Genomic DNA, 19,764 nt, shown 5'->3' on the forward strand with positions numbered 1-19,764 from the left:
TGTATTTCTGGTTTCTTGCTGGTTAAATGGAGCTAGAGTTTCATGGAATTTTCTGTCCAGGCTGACTTTGAACCTTGATCCTTAGATTTCAACCTCCTGAATGACTAGGATTCGAGATATCTGGCTAATATTTTTAATTTTTTTTTTGGTGCCACTGGAATTTGAACTCAGGGTTTAATACTTGTTGGGCTACTACTCTACCACATGAGCAAAACCTCAGCCTGCTTTCATTGGCTACTTTTGAGACAGATTCTGGCTTCCAGTGTGCTTGAGCTGTGACCTGCTGACTTCAGTCTTCTCTTTCTCAGTGGGACCAAGGCACAAACCACTGTGTATTACATCCTTTAATGGAGATTAGGTCACATGGACTTTTCTGCCCAAGCTGGCCTGGATTCATGATCCAGTCTCAGCCTCCCATGGAGCTTAGAGGACAGGTATATGCCACTGTACCCAGGTGATTTGAGAAGGATGTCTCAAGAACTTTTCTGCTTTGAACCAAGATTCTCCTGTTCTTAGCTACCCAGGTTATATTACAGACTTGAGCCATCAGGACCCAGTTCTCTCTATATACAATATTTGTGTGTCTGTATGTGTCATTTGTGCGGTGTGAACTCAGGGCCTGGATTCTGTCATGAACTCTCTTGCTCAAGCTAGCACTCTATCACTTTGAACCACAACTCTACTTCTGGTTTTATGATGACATTTGGAGATAAGAGTCCTAAGTGGACTTTTCTTCCTGGGCTGGCTTGGAACCCCAATCTTCAGAGCTCAGCCTCCAGAGTAGCTAGGATTACAGACATGAACCACAAGCACCTGACCAAAAATTGTTAATAAGTATCCACTCTTGGTTGTATTAGAATCTTTTTGTGTGTCCATCCTGAAGCTTGAACTCAGGGCCTAGATACTATCCCTGAGTTTGTTTTTGTTCAAGACTAGTGCTCTACCATTTTGAGCTACAATGCATTTCCTGGCTTTTTGGTAGTTAATTGGTGATAAGAGATATTTGAATCTCCATCCTCAGAGCTCAGCTTCCTGAGTAGCTAGGATTACAGGTATGAGCCACCATCACCTGATACTGAATATTTTTTCCAATAGTTTATTATATAGGTATCCTAATAATACCTGTATGTCTCTATGACTTATTTTGACTATCTAATTATTTGGGAAAGAGAAGAAAACTATAAAATGCTACTTATCATCCAGACACCAATGGCTCATGCCTGGAATCCTAGTGACTCGGCAGGCTGAGATCTGAGGATTCTGGTTCAAAGCCAACACAGGGCAGATTAATCATCAGTACTGTCATTAACCAGGAAAATGACAGAAATGAAGGCATAGCTCAAGTGAGACACCACTAATTATGAGCTGAGCAGAAATTTAAGTCCAAACCAGCACCAAAAAGCAAAAAAACAAAAACACAAACAAACCAAAAACTATGTTCCTTTTGTGTATTTTTCAGAGATATTTACAGTCTGTTTGCAGGCTACACTGCTTGAGTATATCTATTTATAATTCACTTGTAAAATTATGAAGGACTTGCGATTTGCAAATGCTATCAGTTTATGAAACAAAATATTTAAAAACTTGACTTTTTTTTGTGTGTGTGGATCATGGGGCTTGAACTTGGCCTGGGCACTGTCCCTGAGCTTTTCAGCTCAAGGCTACCACCCTACCCTTGAGTGGAGCCCCACTTCCTATTTTCTGGAAGTTAATTGGAGATATGAGTCTCAGGTCCTTTTGTGCCCAGGCTGGCTTTGAATCTTGATCCTCTTGAGTAGCTAGGATTACAGGTGTGAGCCACCGTACCTGGCTTTGTTGAGAGGACTTCTATGTATGAGGACAGGGTATAAAGAGGTTATCTCTTTTGTTTGTTATTAGGAGATAGGGTCTTGCAATATGACCCCAGGCTCAAACTCCTAGATGAAATTATCTTACTGCCTCAGCTTCCTAAGTAACTAGGTGTTCTATGCTGCTTCACTTAGCAATATGACCTTTATTTCCATATTTAAAGTACCAAATCTAGAACAAGAAAGTGTACACTACTTCATACTCCCTTGACCCAATGATTCTATAAATGGCTCCACAAATGAGGAACATTATTTTTGTCTATAAGAGGTATTATGGTTTCATTTAGGCACTTTCAGTTCTGGACATGTGAGACGACATTATGATATACAGTTCTGGACATGTGAGACGACATTATGATATACATGCATATATATGCATATATACATATATGCACATCTGATATATAAAGCATAATAACATATAACATATATGTCAGATGCTAATGAGATGTATCTATGATGCAAAAAGCACATGAAATATATATAAATATATTACACATGATTGATATCAGATGGATTTTTGGTCACCAGACTTGAAATCTGGGCTTGGGCGTTGTCCCTGAGCTCTTCAGCTCAAGGCTACTGTCCTACTCTTTGAGCCACAGTACCACTTCTGGTTTTCTGGTGGTTAATTGGAGATAAAAGTCTTGCAGACTTTAATGCCCAGGCTTGCTTTGAACCAGGATTCTCAGATTTCAGCCTCCTGAGTACCTAGGATTATAGATATGAGATACCATGCCCAGCTTCTCAGCTTATTTTATAACAAGCTGAAATTACCCCAGAGATGGCACAGTTTCTGTATTTGGCAAATAGTTTGTTATAAACAATGCATGCTAAAAATGACGCCTAGCTTGTTAGTTGTCTGAGAATTTAGTAACAAAGGTATTATACTTTCTTAAATCCTATAGCCAACAGAATTGGACATGTCAGTAAGCACAGTCTTTGTTACCTGTTCACTAATTTATTCAGTCAAGCAAGAAAGTCCAAGTGGGCTCCTTAGAATGTTAAGTACTAGGTTTGGACTCTTAGTTCAGTTATAAATCATGTAGATGATAATGCTTTGGATATGGTTCCATTCTTAATAGTCCTGATGAATTTGCAAGCCAATCAGTCTTTTTGTTCCTATTTACTCCTAGCTTCTACTATGTACTGCTGAGTTTTGCAATGACAGGCCCCCCACTGTGTTATTCTAAGCTTTACAATAGCAACTGGCCATAAATAAATGGCATGGTAAAACCAGGATGAACATCAACCCTGACTGTGAACTCTGAGGGACAAAATCTGGATCAGGAAACAGTGTGCACACATGTACAAAGCTTTCTTAAAATTATTTTTAGAAACTTTATTTGAAAAATTCATATAAGTAAAGTCTTTTAGTTCACAAGATAGAGAATAAATCGCTCATGGCTGGGCATCTGCTGTGTGCCTTCCTTACTTCACAAATCTGCTTTAGCTGGAAACAAAATGAACTAGAGCTTACTTGTTTAGACATGCAGCCATTTGGGAAGTTTGTAATTTTCAAGTGAAAATTAATCCCACTTTTGTAGCCATTTGTTAAATGTAAAATGCTTGCTATATATTTGGAAAAACTACACATTTAAAATATGATAATTTTGGCATAATTAAATATAAAAATAATGAGAAGCAGAAAATCCTTGGAAATATCAATGAAAGGAGTAGAAGAACAAAGCTGTGTGCCAGAGCTCTGTTTTTACTTGGTATATATTAATACTTTCCCAGGACAGAGTCAGCTGAAATAAATGTGGATTTTTTTCACTCCCATTTCACTTTTTTTTTTTTTTTTTGGCCACTCCTGACTTGAACTCAGGGCCTGAACACTGTCTTTGGGCTTTCTGCTACGTGGCTCTACTACTTGAGCCACAGAACATCTCCAGCTTTTTTCTATGTATGTGGTACCAAGGATTCGAACCTGGGCCTTCATGCAAATTAGGCAAGTGCTCTACCACTAGGCTTAACTCCCGCCACCCCCCAATTTAACTTTTTAAAATACACATTGGGGAAAAATTCATCATTGGTAGTAGTTATTCTAAAAATATTTCAAGCATATACATTTTTGGTAGCCATCTGTTTTTATCAGGAAGAACTTTTAATAACTTTGAAGTCTCCAGTGGCATAAAAATCAGAGTCACATTTAAAGGGTTCCTTAGAAAGAGTCACATAAATATTCCCATTGTCCACTGTCACTGTGTGAATCCTTTGCTTTATCCCTTTCGAGCACCATTTGGGTTTTGATGATGGATCTTTAGGGTTTATAGATTGGTATAATCCTTCTCCTGTTGCCAAAGTAATTTTGTATTTATGCCAGGGGCAAACTATACATGGTCGTCCATCGAAATCCTGAGGAGGAAAAATAACTGATTTAACAGTCTTGAAATCTTTAATATTCATGATATATCTTAGACTTAGTTTAGTATAGAAGAACAGATCAGTGGGCAGGGTAGGGTGGCATTCACCTATAATCTCATAATTTGAGGATCATTCAACTAAAATCAGTACTATTGAAGTAGGAAGATCTTAAGTTTGAGGCCAAATAAGACCCAGTCTTTTAAAAAAGAAAAAAAAAAGAAAGAAAGCAAAAGAAGAGGAGAAAAAGAAAGAAAAGAAAAGGGCTACTTTTAATTCCATCCTCCCATTTACACATTATTCATTATAAAGCAGACCCTAATGTGAGGAGAGCCAAAAATCCTTTTTGCAGTTGACTAAAACCCAGTGGGAAGGAGCTCTAGCAGAATATGACTTGCTCCAGCAAATACACCTTTCCATTGCTGCCTTGCTGTTATCTATGTTAATGTCACTTTTTTGACAGAAATGGGGCAAGGGCTTCTAAAGGAATTCTCAATAGGTGCTAGAAGAACAGTAAACTGTACATACAAATTCAAGAAGAGTTAAAAGTCATGAGTACAGATAGGAAATGACAAGCAATTTGAATCCACCTTAATGAAGTACTTCTCAAATGTTAAGGTGCACTGAATTCTAGTTCGTGCTTAAATGCAAGTCTGTTGTTTAAATTCAGTAAGCTGGGCTAGGGAGCACAACATTCAGCATGTCTAAGAAGCCCACTACCGCCACTGTACATTCTCTGAGCAGCAGTATTCCTATACAACTAAACTGACTTGTGCCCCCATATTATTGTCAGTATTCATATTTGTGTAACAAATATGAAAGCCAATATGGAACCAGGTATATATCAAGTATAGAGTGAAAACCAAGGTTAGGCTTGTACGTCACACCAGTGGGAGATGAGAGAGGAAAAGAAGAAATTAGGCAACAAGTGTTGGAATATAATCAAGAAAAGAGGCAGGGGCCAGGAGTTTGGCCTAGTGGTAGAGAGCTTGCCTAGCATGCACAAATTTCTGGGTTCCATTCTTCAGTACCACATACACAGAAAAAGCTGGAAGTAATGCTGTGGCTCAAGTGGTAGAGCGCTAGCTTTGTGGAAAACCCAAGGAGAGTGCCCAGACCTTGAGTTCAAGCCCTGGGACTGGCAAAAAAAAAAAAAAAAGGTAAGAAAAAAGGCAATTCTCCTATTCTTCCCCAGTTAAGAATTCAAAGTAAACTTTGCTTACAAATTTTAAAAATACTTATGACATTCTTATATATTAATAAATTATATAGTAAAGTAAAATATTATTTTTAATTAAAACATTAGATCTTGGAATGATAATCATGTCTTTTGAACAACAACCATAAAAATTTTAGATTTAGAATCCAGATACAGTGGCTCATGCTTTGGCCACTAAATGGCCTCTGTGAAGCAGAGATCAGGAGTATCAAGGTTCAAAGACCACCTAGGTAAAAATACCCACCACTCCATCCTTTTAACCTTAGCTGGGCTTTCAGGCATAGACCTTTAACTCACCCCAGCTATTAGAGAAGAATAACCAGAAGGACTAAGGTATAAGCTAGGCTGAGCCTAACATCATGAGACCCTAACTAAAGCAATAGGCCCAAGTAATAGAACACCTGCCTACCAATCACAAAGCACTGAGTTCAAACCCCAACATTGCTCCCCACCAAAAATGGATCAGAACTACTGTCCTATTGTTTACTTTTTTATACCAACTAAGAAATACTTGCATTTTTTTTTGTAGAATGAGAGTTTAAACATAACACTTTATACTTGGTACTCTGTACCACTTAGGCCATATCTCCAGTCCTTTTTATGTCAGCATTTTTCAATGGTTTGTGCATGCCCAGGCTGGCCTCAGACCTATAACTCCTACCCTATGCCTGATGTGAAGATGAGGTCTTGCTAACTTTTTGCCTTGATATAAATACATAAATACATTAACATCTCTCCATAACACAACATAGACAAATCTACTTACTTTCATGGTTGCCTGGTATTCCATAGTGTGACTCCATTGTAGTGTATTTAACCAGGTTCCTAATATTAAGACTTTTTTTTTGTGTGGGTCATGGGGCTTGAACTCAGGCTGGGCACTATCCCTGAGCTCTTCAGCTCAAGGCTACTGCCCTATCCTTGATCCAGCCCCACTTCCCATTTTCTAAAGGTTAAGTGGAGATAAGAGTCTCAGATTCTCTTATGCCCAGGCTGGATTTGAACCTTGATCCTCAGATCTCAGCCTCCTAAGTAGCTAGGATTACAGGCATGAGCCATCATGCCTGGCTCCTTGAGTTTTTTTAATTATAAAAATAATGCTACAATATGGGCTGGGAGTTTGGCCTAGTGGTAGAGTGCTTGCCTAGCATGCACGAAGACCCAGGTTCGATTCCATGGTACCACATACATAGCAAAAAGCCAGAAGTGGTGCTGAGGCTCAAGTGGTAGAGTGCTAGCCTTGAGAAAGTCCAAGGACAATGCTCAAGCCCTGAGCCCAAGCCCAGGACTGGCAAAAAAAATAATAATAATGCTACAATAAACTTTTATATAGACCAACATTTGTGCAATGTCCCACAGTGTAATACCTAAAGTTAATGCACAGTCTCATGCTTACCTGTGAAATGGTTTTCTTCACATTGTAGGTTTGAGAATACTTACAATATTGACTATTATGGTCAGTGCTCTAAAATGTAACATACCCAAATATAAATTATCTCTGAATAAAGAAATAACATACTAAGAGTGTAAACAGGAGGCATATGAGTTTGTTGAGAATGAATTTAATTGTACATACCTCTATTTCTCCCAAATGTAAAGGGCCTCCTGAATCTGTAAAGGAATTGAATATGGTATCTATTCACTAAAAGCAAAAGCAAAACTGAACAAACCAAGGCCAATCCCTACACCCCCAGAATTCCCACTGTGTTGTGATAATGCTGTACAAATGAGAAGAAAAGTCTCACGGTAGCAGCGGATATCCATTGCATGATATTCTCCTTTGTGGTAGAAAATGACGACTTCTCTGTCATGGACAACAGCGGTCATTCTTTCAGATCTTTTAATGTCATCTTCTCTGCCTACACAGACAGCAGAGTATTTCTCCTCTTCAGGATCTTGTTCAGAGCCTTCAAGGTCCATGCTAGTTATAAAACAAGATTTAAAAAAAAAAAAACATACACAGAAAATTCAAGTCTTCACTTTAGCTACTACACCTTCACTCCTAAAGATAAAATAATCTTCTTACTGATATTTTCCTATAATTATATAAAACATAGTACTAGATTATAATTAGTGATTACTTTGATTTAGCAACTCTTCATGCCTCCCAAAAGGAGGAACAATTCCTTACTCTCAAGGTGAGACAAGTTAATTTCAGTGTTTATGATTAAGCTGAAGGCATGGAGACTAAAACCACTACCTCTTTATTCTCTATTCAGTACTAAATATCTGATTATCATCTGCACTGTCTTCAGCCTTCAGTTGATCATAGTCTTAGTTGGCATGGGTCCCTCACTAGAGTTGTTTATTTGATTTTATCTAGAACACAAAATCAAATCAGCCTCTCCTTTTTCTCTCATCTTTGGTGGTACCAGGATTTGAGTTCAGGGCCTCTAACCATTTCAGTCTCCCATCTCAGCCACTCTGCAAGCCCACTGTGCACTGGTTATTTTGAGGTAATATGCGGTATTATTTAGCCCTGCACATCGTGGCACCCAGCTTCCCATCTAGCTGTGATGACAGACACAGAACCCTGCATCAGCCACTGGTTGAGAGTACTTTTCTCCCCCTCAGACAGGCCTCAAACAGTGATCCTTCAGACTTCTGCTTTCCAAGTAGCTAGGATTACAGGCCTGAGCAACTCACTGTACTTGACTCATCCAGCCATTTCTTATGGGCATAACCATATTACTATTTAAGCAAGAAAGGATAGATATAAATGAATGAACTTTCATTTTCTTACTGTAGTTAGAATGTTACTCTTTGCCTTTTTTAGATCACTTAAACAGATGACTTTCTTCTCAACAAGTAGAAGAGAACTTTCAGGTATTTTTTTTCTCTTATACTCATAATGGTTTATTTGAAAGCGATTCAGAGAGAGGTCTGTATATTTTCTGAATATTTCAGAATATACAAGTCAGTCTGTTACCTCAATGAGAGAAAAAAAAAGTCAAGATCTTTCAGTTGTTAGAGTTGTTAGGCACCTTGGCAACTGTTGTAATAGCTTGGTGGTTGGAAGAGGGGCAGCCAATGGGTTCAAGTCCACTGTGTCACACTAAGTTGATATCCAAGAAAAACCTGAACTTAAGTAACCCTGATCGTCCCAAGATTTTGGTTGTTCTGTAAAGAGTGGGTCATCCTGTACCTTCTTCTCTTTGTAAATTCACTTAGTCCCTACACTTTATTCTCTTAGAATCAAATACTGGGTAGTAAGGATGCTCAGAATAAAACTATTTCAACTCTTTTCCATATAATTCTCAAGATTGCATTCTGTTTTACTCTTTAGTATCCTTTTGGTCAAATGTAGAAATTACAAGTCAAAGAGGGAAATTTATCAGTATTGATCCAGTCCTTAAATAAAAATAATGATTTAATATACACGATGGTATAACATTTAGCAACTATTCTTCCAAATGCAAAGTTACATAGACTACCAGTCTTAAAAATAGTATACTTATGCTTATTTTCAACCCCTGAATTACTCTTTTTGAGTAGATAAGAAGGAAAAAAGGTAGAAAGTAATACTTGTGCTATTTTCAAAATTATTCACAACAAAAAAAGCTACACAAAGAAAAGGCAAAGAGGACCACGATTCTGATTTTCTAAGTTAGCTACAACTGTCAGGAAGCTGGAACACCCCCATCTCTCTAAATAGTCATTTGGCTTTGGAAGTTACCCAAAGTGCACAAATTGCTAGGTGGCTATTATTTACCTCTAAACTTGGAAGTGTGGCCTTTATCAGACTTTGTGGCCAAACATACAACAACAAGCAAAAATGCTTATATGAAGAGATATGTGACCTGAATTAAAGAAAAATGGCTGGAGTTGGGTTATAGGTTATAGAGTTGGGTTATTGGTTGAAACACATAACCTAGAAAGATTAACATGTATAATATATAAAAACTTTAAAGAACACTAAAAAAAGAAGTGTCAACAAACTAGAAAAAATGAACAAAAAAACAGAGTAAACATTTTATAGAAGAAATGTAATAGTTATCACAAATGTTCAGATGTACAGATGTTCATAAATGCAAAGCAAAACCGGAAGTAAAATACTACCAATCATGGTGAAAATGTAATGACCCCCAAATCCCACTTCTGGTATACAAAGAGTTATACAAGGAAACATGTACAAGAATGATAATAGCTAAGACAAGAAACACCTCAAAATCCATCAGTAGTAGTAGGAATATGTATATATAGATATACATATATATTATATGTTATTGAAAATGTGCTGCTTTTTTCCTTTTATTTATTTTTTTTGGTCAATTATAGGGCTTGAACTTTGGACTGGGCATTGTCCCTGAACTCTTCACCTCAAGGTTAGCTCTCTCCTCCTTGAGCCACAGTGCCACCTCGTTTTTCTTGTTAATTGGAGATAAGAGTCTCACAGACTTTAGTGCCCCGTCTGGCTTTGAATCACAATTCTCATATCTCAGCCTCTTGAGTTAGCTAGGATTACAGGTGTGAGCAACCAGTGCCCGGCTGTGTTCTGGTATTTCAACAACTAATTTTGAAACCTACGTTAGATTTTTAAACTCTAACGAGGCCAGCATGTTGGCGTCTGCCTGTAATCCCAGCTCTCTTAGGAAGGCAGCGAGGACCTTGTCATCCTAGCTACATAGGAAACAAATAGGGCTGCATTCCAGGCTAGTTTGGGTAAAAACAGGAGATTCTATTCTAAAAATTACTACAGCAAGGAGATCTGGGGGTTTGGCTGGAGTACCCAAGTACAAGGCCCTGAGTTCAAACCTGAATACCACTACCACCACAAAAAGTAACTACAAATGAAAACATTTAAAGATAATTCAGAGTATGTTAATATTTTTATCCAGTGCAAAAGTGGGTAAAATAAACCAATGTTCATAACACTGTTCATAAATAGATGTTTACAGAGTGCACTTATAAAAAATAAAATTTCTTGGACATCTCAAAATAATTCTTATATTGAAAATGACTCTTCACTATTTAAGATATAGCCTATGCTTTTCTTCCTGAACTACAAAAGGTGGTCGAGGGTTACAATTTAATGTGTCCATTTAAGTGTCCAGTCTTCCTTATCATATCCTGCTATGTTCAGAAGACTCCAAAGCTAAGACAAAAAGAGGATAAAAACTGCACTTTGCATTCTCAGAGAATGATCCTGCATATGAATCATGAAGAAATTGAGAATTTGTACAGCTTATGTCAAAACTTAGCAGTAGAGGAGAAAATAAGTAGTTCTTCTTCTTTCCCTACAAATCTACTAAATACTGGAAATTAAGCACTAACAAAATGTAACAGTGTAGCTTAACTTCAGAAGTTAATTAAGTTCTCCACAACCAAATCAATGAAAACCAAATACAGTCCTTTCTCAAATTTCATTCTCTTTGAGTACAGTCTTTACAAACTTTGCTTTCAAGAAAAACTGTAGGAACTTTGAAGGGACTGATAAGATATGAACTGAAAAGGCTGAGGCTAAATGATAAAAGTTTTCAGAGACCTATGACTACAGCCTTGCATTGTGCTTAGAAACATATCCTTCATTCCTACATGCATCATAAATGCTATAATTCATAATACCTGAAGACTTCTTATAAATGACACCTGCATTATTCTTAATACTATGAATGTCACCATCCTTTTGGACAACTGTGAGTTCATGTCACTTTAATTACTATGACTTTGATGAGCTACACAGTTTCTGTATTTTAAGTTTATGGTTGAATCTTTGCCAATTTTTGTTTTCTTTATATTGACATAAAACTGTATGTGTTTACCATGTACAGCATGTTTTGAAATATATATATGTACAATAAAATAAATTTAGCTAATTAGTAAATACATTGCCTCATGCAGTATCATTTTATAGTGAGAACACTTTACATCCACTCTTAGCATAAAGAGTACAATATATTATTAACTCTAGTCAACATGCTGTATAGAAGATCTAAAATAGCAGACTCTTAACTAAGAGAAAGTAGAAAATTAGGCAACTAATCAAGTTTGGAAGCTGTATGAAAACTTGCTTTTGTTAAAAAAAAAAACAGCTATTCTAGTCCATAACTGCTCTCCAAAAGTTTTTTCTATAATTAGGTGTCTCAAGATCCTAACCATATATAAAACAATGAGCTTAAATGGGTCCTTGGTCACTATTAGCTAGACACCTTGCCAACACAGATATTATTTTAGGGTTGGATTGAAAAAAAAAAACACCTAACTTTCCATAAGGCATCAAATAAACAGAGAAGTGAGATAAGGGTACTTACTTGTTACTATTCCTCTTGAGCAATGACTAAGGTGCTTTTACTAAGTCTAAGACTTGGCTCACTTACTGTCTGAATGCTTATCTCCAGAGTGACACACTTGCTTTTAGGTTCAGGGAACAGAAATGCCTTACTAGTTTTTGTAACTCTTTGGATGACAGAATAAACAAGAGTTAAATTAGCTGTGACAGGAGGGAATAAACAAAAAAGGAAAGAAAGAAAAAGAACCGCAAACAGTACAATTTAAAAAAAAAACCCTTCCATCATTTTATATGATCATATGCATATAGATATTGAGCCTTTATGATCCTCTCCTAAGAATATCCACCATTGTTCTCACTGTATGAATGTTTAGACAGCTGTTTAATCATATCCAAGTGAAATTATTTTTTTTTACTATTGAGTAGGTTTACTTTATCGGCACATTCTAATTATTATGAGGGAAGCACAGAAAGGATGAGACAAATGGTGAACCAATTCAGCGGTGAAACCCCTTAGACACTACGCTGGAAATGAACTATACAACATAGAGGAGGAGGGACCGGAAATCAGGAGGGGAAAACTGGCAGAGAATGGAGGGGGAGTTGCCACTGTTCAGAAGGAACATTGCCCATTACCTGACTTATTTAACTGTAACCTTTCTGTACATCACCTTTACAATATCCTAAAAACTTAAAAAAAAATAGTCCATTTAAAAAAAACCTAGCTGTATGTCGGTGACTACTTCTTGGGCACTTTGCATGTGTTAGTTTACTTTCATAAAAGACGTGAAGATTACAGAGCTAATATATGGTCGCTACAGCTTTCATTTAGGTGACATCTCCCGAGCTACCTTAACACACCATGCCATCTTCGAGCCCAGATCAGGGACTACCCAGGCTGCAGAGATCCCGGAGCAGCTGTTGTACTTTAGAGAGAAAGCAGGTTTAAAAGAGCCCCGCCCGCTGCTGCCCTGGGGCTGCAGCCGAGTTCTCCAGGTAAACACGATCAGCCATTCGGACAGGTTAACCTCTGATAGTGAACAGAAAGTCACATACAGTACAAATCACCGGGCCTTCAGAAGCCCAGGCCTTCAGCTAGGGCGGAAGCGGCTTCGGTGAGCCACGCCCCTGACCGCAGCCACGCCCCTGACCGTAGCCACGCCCCGAGCCCCGCCCCACGCCCCTCAGACCAACCGCACTGAGCAGACAGGAACTTACAGAAGCTCACAGGTCCTCCAGGCGCCTCCGCGTGGCCTTGTACCGCTTCTGTGATGTGCGACTGCGCGAGCAGAAGAGCCGCAGCCGCAGCCGACGCGGCACCTCCGCTGGGCGGGGCAACGCAGTCACGTGACTCCACAGTCGTCCTCCGCTTCTTCCTCCTCCCCCCCTCCCTCGGGGAACCGCCTCCGTGGTGTCTGTGGCCGGTGACCCCACCTGATGGTGACTTCTGGCCACTGCACTCTGCTAGCTTCTCCCTATGGGCAGTCTCAATCGTCTGCATGACAGATGTGAGTGGCTTTTTTTTTTTCCTTCTTGGTGATTTTTGATCTCAATATAGATTCATTTTAAACGTGCCCAGTCATCTCACGCTTTACCCTACGAAAATATTTGCAGAAGGGGATCACTACGCGTGCAATCCACGTCTATGACAGCGGAAGGATGAGAATAGGGGGCGTGTTCAACCACCCCAGGGAATGGTGGAATTAAAATACTGTGTGGAGAGATGAGTAACTTTGCAGCCATCTGCTGTGTACTCAAAGGACCACTTCCGTGATGAATATTATAAATCACAACACTGATTACCATGTGCAGATACTGTCCTTCGTGTAAATACGTTATTTCTAGACATCGAAGTATTCACAGATGTATGCACATATTTTCATAAAACTGAAGAAACTTAACAGTGGTGGTTTGGGGGAGAGATGGAGTCTTTTTACTTTCATATTTCTAAGTTTCCCCCTCCACTATATATGAAACCATTTAAGTGGGGGAAAAAAAACTCCCACCACAACACAAAGTCCCCACATTTGTGTTTAGAGATGAAAGGTAGATCGGTCTGACAGAGTCTTTATTTTTGCCAGTCTTGGGCTTGGGCTCAGGATCCCCCTGAGCACTGTCCTTGGACTTTCTCAAGGCTAGAGCTCTACCACTTGAGCCTCAGCACTACTTCCGGCTTTTTGCTACGTGTATGGTACCGAGGGATCGAACCTGGGTCTTCATGCATGCTAGGCAAGCACTCTACCACTAGGCCAAACTCCCGGCAGTCTGACAGATTCTCTAAGCTTTTCCTGAACCTGGTATGCTGTACACCTGTAATTCCAGCTACTTTGAAGGTTGAGGTGAGACCCATTTTTTAAACAAAGAAAAGGAATAAGAGAAAGAAGATGAAGGAAGAGAGGAACAAACAAAAAGAAAGATAAAAAAGAAAGAGGAAAGGAAAAAAGTACCTCTCAGCTTTCTAATACAGTGGTCCTTTTTCTTGGCTAGGCCTTAGAGTCACTTGGGAGTTTTTTAAAGTTGTGTCTGTACTTCAGACCAATGAAAAGAAGTCTTAGGAGCCTGGATTCAGTATGTTTTGATTACCAATTAAGTTCAACGTGAACTTGTGTTAGTATGATGACATAATGATTTTAAACCCTAGCTTTCTCTGGGATACCGAAATCTCAGGAGTCTTGTCCATTTATCCCAGTGCTTTCTTTAACATCCTGAGGATCTGGTATTATAGATGTGTACTGCCACTTCAGGTCTATAAATACTTTATTTATTTATTTATTGAAAGGGCTTGGGCACTGTCCCTAAGCTTTTGTGTTCAGGGCTAGCTCTCTACCACTTTGAGCCCCAGTGCCACTTCCTATTTTCTGGTGGTTATTTGGAGATGAGTCTCACAGACTTTTCCTGCCCAGGCTGGCTTTGAACTGTGATCCTCAGATCTCAGCCTCCTGAACGAGGATTAAGATATGAGCCTCCAGCACCCAAACACATAAATACTGTTTTAATAATGAGCCTTAACATGAAAAATAAGTTGAAAAGCTCAGGATAATGAATTGTAATTTCTTCTGGTTCTATAGTGTTCAGAATAAGTTTAGGCGGATCGGTGATATTTTATGACATAATTTTCCATAAACTGTTTGCTTTATTGGCTAAAACACAAGTTAACCATCTATTTGATATATCACTTAGTGAAGTAATAGTACAATATTTTTATTTATAATAATTTCCTTTTTCTCTTGGATATCCCAAGGTATTTTGTTGGTACATGGAACATGTTAGCTGGACCTAGCTGTGTCTACCAAAGGGCTAAATAAGCATTGCTATTTCTAAAGAAAGTTCTCTTTTGCTTTGGCATGAGGGCTACATTTGTACTGGTGTTGGTAACACATATTAAAACTAGATGATATAGGATTAGCCTGGCCCTGTGTGAGGATGACATGCAAAGTTATGATTTTTTTCTGTATCTTAAATGAGAATGATGGAGGATGAACAATACTGAAATACACTGTGTCGATGTATAAAGGTGATATAAAGAAAGCCATTGAAAACTTGAAGAATAGGGCCCAGGGATAGGAAACAGAGAAATGATCAACGTATAATATACAAAGTGAAACCTTTCTGTATAATTAATATACATTAATAAAAATATCATGACAAGAGATGTATTTTAGATTCATAGGCCTTCTTTCCTTCTTTCCTTCCTTCCTTTGCACTGCCTCCACTAAATACTACCTCTGGCCATCTTGGATCGAGTTTTACTTTTCTACTTAGAACTAATTTGTTCTTCAATCTTTCCAGTTTCTAACATTGGCCTACTAGTGACCCCTAGTGGTACCTGTGACATAGAGATGCCTGCTCTTTGATTTTTGATTCTGGTTTTGATTTCTCTGCTATTGATTTCATGTATAAAGAGGAACTTTTTCAATTATTTCTTCCCACAAAAGGGACCTCAGGCCCTATTCTATGAACATCAGGCTCTTTTCTTTATTTTCTTTATTTTATATTTATTGTTGGGGTGATGTATAGAGAGATTACAGTTACATTTGTCAGTAGGTACAATTACACCTTGAATATTGACACCCCTTCCCATGTTTTTCTTCCACTTTCCCTCCCCCACCCCTGCCCTAATCATCTTGTTTTTGACCTTCACTATTTCAAAAAAACAAATAAATACATATACAATGTACTGGCTATCAAAGTCAGACAGTAACAGCATCAGATAAACCATAAGGGAAAAAAAAGAGAAAAGAAATAACTTCACATAGTATCTTAAGAACAATCACAAAGCTAAACAAAGCTCTTGTTTCCATATCTTGGAGTTCATTTTACACCCTTATTTTATATGGCCAAATGTACATAGTGCTTTTTTTTTTCCAGTCCTGGGGCTTGAACTCAGGGCTTGAATACTGTCCTTGGGCTTTCCTCAGGGCTAGTGCTCTACCACTTGAGCAACAGCACCATTTCCAGCCTTTTCTGTGTATGTAATACCGAGGAATTGAACCCAGGGCTTCATTCATGCTAGGCAAGCACTCTACCACTAGGCTTTGTTCCCAGCCACTGTACATAGCTTTTGAACTACTATGATCCTCTGCTAGTAGAATCCTAGACATATATTAATTATTACAAGTGAGGAAAACCATGGGGCCTGTTTTTTGGGGGGGTCTGGCTTACTTCACTTAATATGATTTTTTCCAAGTCTTTCCATTTCCTTACAAATGGGGAGATGTCCCCATTTTTCTGATGGCACATCAGGCTCTTTCAAGATAGGTTTTCAGGTGCCATGCCCTTCTTCCTCTTCTTTCTCTTGTTCCTTTTCTTTGTTTAAAAAAGGGGTCTCATCTCAGCCTTCAAAGTAGCTGGAATTACAGGTGTACATCATACCAGGTTCAGGAAAAGCTTAAAGAATCTGTCAGACCAATCTACCTTTCATCTCTAAACACAAATATGAGGACTTTGTGTTGTGGTGGGAGTTTTTTCCCCACTTAAATGGTTTCATATATAGTGGAGGGGGAAACTTAGAAATATGAAAGTAAAAAGACTCGATCTCTCCCCAAACCACCACTGTTAAGTTTCTTCAGTTTTATGAAAATATGTGCATACATCTGTGAATACTTTGAGGTCTAGAAATAACGTATTTACACGAAGGACAGTATCTGCACATGGTAATCAGTGTTGTGATTTATAATATTCATCACATTACCTTCACTAGTTTTGTGAGCTACTGGCTTCACTATGAGGAAGTTTGAAGTCAGTATACCAATCTGGATTTCTCCAAATCAGGAAAAAAATGACTCAGATAATAAGAAAATGAATAAGAAAAATGGCTTTAAATGCCACCTAGATTCTACATACAGTTCATAAAACATTGTATCCTCAACTACACTTGATGTGGATGCCTAATTGACTTTTCCACTGAATATTGTGGCAGAAACATTGGGGCTCATTAACATCCTATCCACTTCCATTTTTACTTATTGTTGGTAGAGGTCATGAATTTTAATCAATGGGTCTTGAATGGAAATGCAATGTGCACTCCTAGTCTGAAACACAGAACAACTGGTAGACCTCTGCAGATGCCTTTTAAATGGTCATGCGAATTAATAACATGGTTTCATCTCTATCAGCCTGGGTCTGTGAAGTGCATGTGTGTGAACAAAGACCACAAGCTTCTTACCACATATGCTTCTGACTTCCACCAAGCTCTAAAAGCTCTAATGATGGGAATGTAAATGAGTACAATCACTCTGAACTGTAGTCTGGAGGTTCCTCAAAAAACTAAATGTAGATCTTCCCTACTCAACCCAATCATACCTCTCCTGGCCATCAACCCTAAACATCATAAGTCAGAATATGATAAAGATATGTGCACATTCATTTTCATTACTGCACTATTCACAAGAGCCAAGATATGGAAACAGCCCAGATGCCCCACAATAGATGAATGGATCCAAGAAAATAGAAAGAATAAAATTATGTCAATTGTAGGGAAATGGATGGAACCAGAACAAATCATGTTAAGTGAGATAAGCCAAGCTCAGAAAAGCAAATGATGCATGTTCTCTCTGATACATGGAAATTAGCTATAAACTACACTGGAATATGATAAATTATGGAGTGTTCTAATACAATGAGATCAAAAGAGGATACTCTTGGGAGAGAAGCAATGCCTTTGTGCCTCTTTATATTTATATAAAACAATACATATATTTTTATTTATATAAAATTATATATATCAAAATGAACTCCAAAATATGGAAACAAGAGATCCCGGGTTTTAAAAGTCTTTAGTTTTTGATGATTCTGTCTTCTTTTTTTTAATGTATGTGTATTCAAATGTATATATTCAAGAGGGCTAGAGGGAGAGTACAGAACTTGAGGGAAAAAGGGTGAAAAGTGCAGCAGTGGAGCTCACTGGACACTGATGAAAACGCACTAGACATCTTTCGGGTAGAGATGGGAGGGAGGGACTGAGAGAACGAAAGAACAGAGGACACTGTACTAAAGGAAATGTACTCACTAAAATAATGATAAAGTAAAACTTAGATATAACATGTAAGAAGACTCTTTTGTTGTGCTAAGGCACTAAACTGCTTTGAGGGGGTAGTGGGTTTCAGCTCAGGGCTTTATACTTGCTGGGTGGATGTTTCATTACTTGAGCCAGGCTTCCAGCAAGGCATTGCAAATTTGAGGTTGCTTATTATCACAACTTAGCATAATTTCAAAGCTTTTCATAAGCCTTATATCCAATTTGATTGTGTTCAAAAGTAAAACATCCATTTTTACTAAAGGAAGTGTTTAGTAGTCAAGTTCTGAGATGCCAATCACCAAGGGTAGATTTGAAAGCAGACTTTGTGTGTGTGCTCTGGTCCTGGGTCTTGAACTCAGGGGCCTGGGCATTGCCACTGAGCTTCTTTTGCTCAAGGTTAGCACTCTACTACTTGAGCCATAGCTCCACTTGCAGCATTTTGGAAATTAAGTGAAGATAAAAGTCTCACCGACGTTCCTGCCCAGGCTGGCTTTGAATCATGCTCTTCATATCTCAGCCTCCTGAGTAGTTAGGATTCAGATAAGAGCCACCAATTTCTAATGCAAGCAAACTTTTTCAAGATAACAGTTTCAGGTAGCTTTTCTTCCCAAGGGAACTACTCAAAGTCTGAATAAAGACAGCATCGTCACCAATGGATATGGGATGAAGAGCTGTAGCTTAAAATGAAGAGTCAAAGCTGAGAAGCCAAACTTGTTTGTTCTGTACTATAAAAACTGTGCTGACTCTGTGCTCTGGGACTCCAAGTGTCTCTGACTTTCATGGGCGCAGGGGACCAAGCTCGAGCTTGCTAATAAACGGCTCTTTGCGGCTTGCATTGATTGTGGTCTCTGGTGGTCTTTTGGGGTAATCTCGAACTTAGGGTAAACAGTTGGGGGCTTATCCGGGATCCCCCTTATAAGCCCACCCAGACACCTGATCAGAGGGCCAGAAGAAAATGGCCGGAAAGTAAGGACAATTGTCATTATTTCTTTTTCGGCGCCTGGTTTCTGTTTTGGTTTCTGTTTTGGTTTTGTGTTTGCCTGCAAAATTACCTTGTAAAAAGTTTTGTTTTGAACCTGGTTCTCACCTGCAAGAGTAAAATTGGCAAAACTCTCATGATACTAAACTAATGAACGGCCGATATTAATTTTGCGCGCTTTAAGATCTTTGAGTATGAATGTATGTGTGAATGGATGTGAGTAAACACATTCAAGGTTAAATTGTCAGCATGCTGTATAGAACAATGGATGAAAATTATTAGGTTTGAATGTTTTCCAATGTCTCAAAGGATTATTGCATTGATTTAAAGAGGAAAAAAAAATCTGGTATTGAAAGCATAGAGCTGTTTACATTGTAAACATTGTATCCTGTTTAGCCCAGAGGCATTAGGAAATTTGGAATTTATTTCTTTAAGTTAAAGTTTGGAGACATGTATTAGAGATTTAAATGTGAATTTGTTTATCAATGTCAGAAACTTTGCCTGTCTGTCTTTTAAAATTGTTTAGGTAATCAAATGCCAAGAAAAAGGACAGGAAAACTTAGGATAGCCCTGTGAGCCTATCTTTGGGGGTGAGAGGTGAACTGGCAA

At 38.4% G+C, this 19,764-nt stretch overlaps 1 protein-coding gene across 4 annotated transcripts; it reads right to left on the bottom strand.

Annotated features, from left to right (window-relative positions):
• Window positions 1-3,918: 3,918 nt before the first annotated feature.
• Window positions 3,919-12,778, bottom strand: Rfesd (Rieske Fe-S domain containing). Of its 4 annotated transcripts, XM_090331606.1 has the most exons (6): window positions 12,511-12,778; window positions 11,682-11,781; window positions 9,143-9,230; window positions 7,176-7,351; window positions 7,007-7,041; window positions 3,919-4,205 (listed from the first exon to the last, which is right to left on the bottom strand). In XM_090331606.1, exons 4-6 carry the CDS (start codon window positions 7,348-7,350, stop codon window positions 3,942-3,944), a joined length of 474 nt encoding a protein of 157 aa, XP_090187732.1. In that variant the 5' UTR covers window position 7,351; window positions 9,143-9,230; window positions 11,682-11,781; window positions 12,511-12,778; the 3' UTR covers window positions 3,919-3,941. The 4 variants fall into 4 exon arrangements, with proteins under 4 accessions (XP_090187732.1, XP_090187733.1, XP_090187730.1 ...); XM_090331607.1 differs by lacking the exon at window positions 9,143-9,230; XM_090331604.1 differs by lacking the exons at window positions 9,143-9,230; window positions 11,682-11,781 and having other exon boundaries at window positions 12,521-12,778.
• Window positions 12,779-19,764: the final 6,986 nt, after the last annotated feature.

This window comes from Megascapheus bottae, chromosome 4, assembly GCF_031878675.1.
Source record: "Megascapheus bottae isolate mThoBot1 chromosome 4, mThoBot2.hap1, whole genome shotgun sequence".
Taxonomy (NCBI): domain Eukaryota; kingdom Metazoa; phylum Chordata; class Mammalia; order Rodentia; family Geomyidae; genus Megascapheus; species Megascapheus bottae.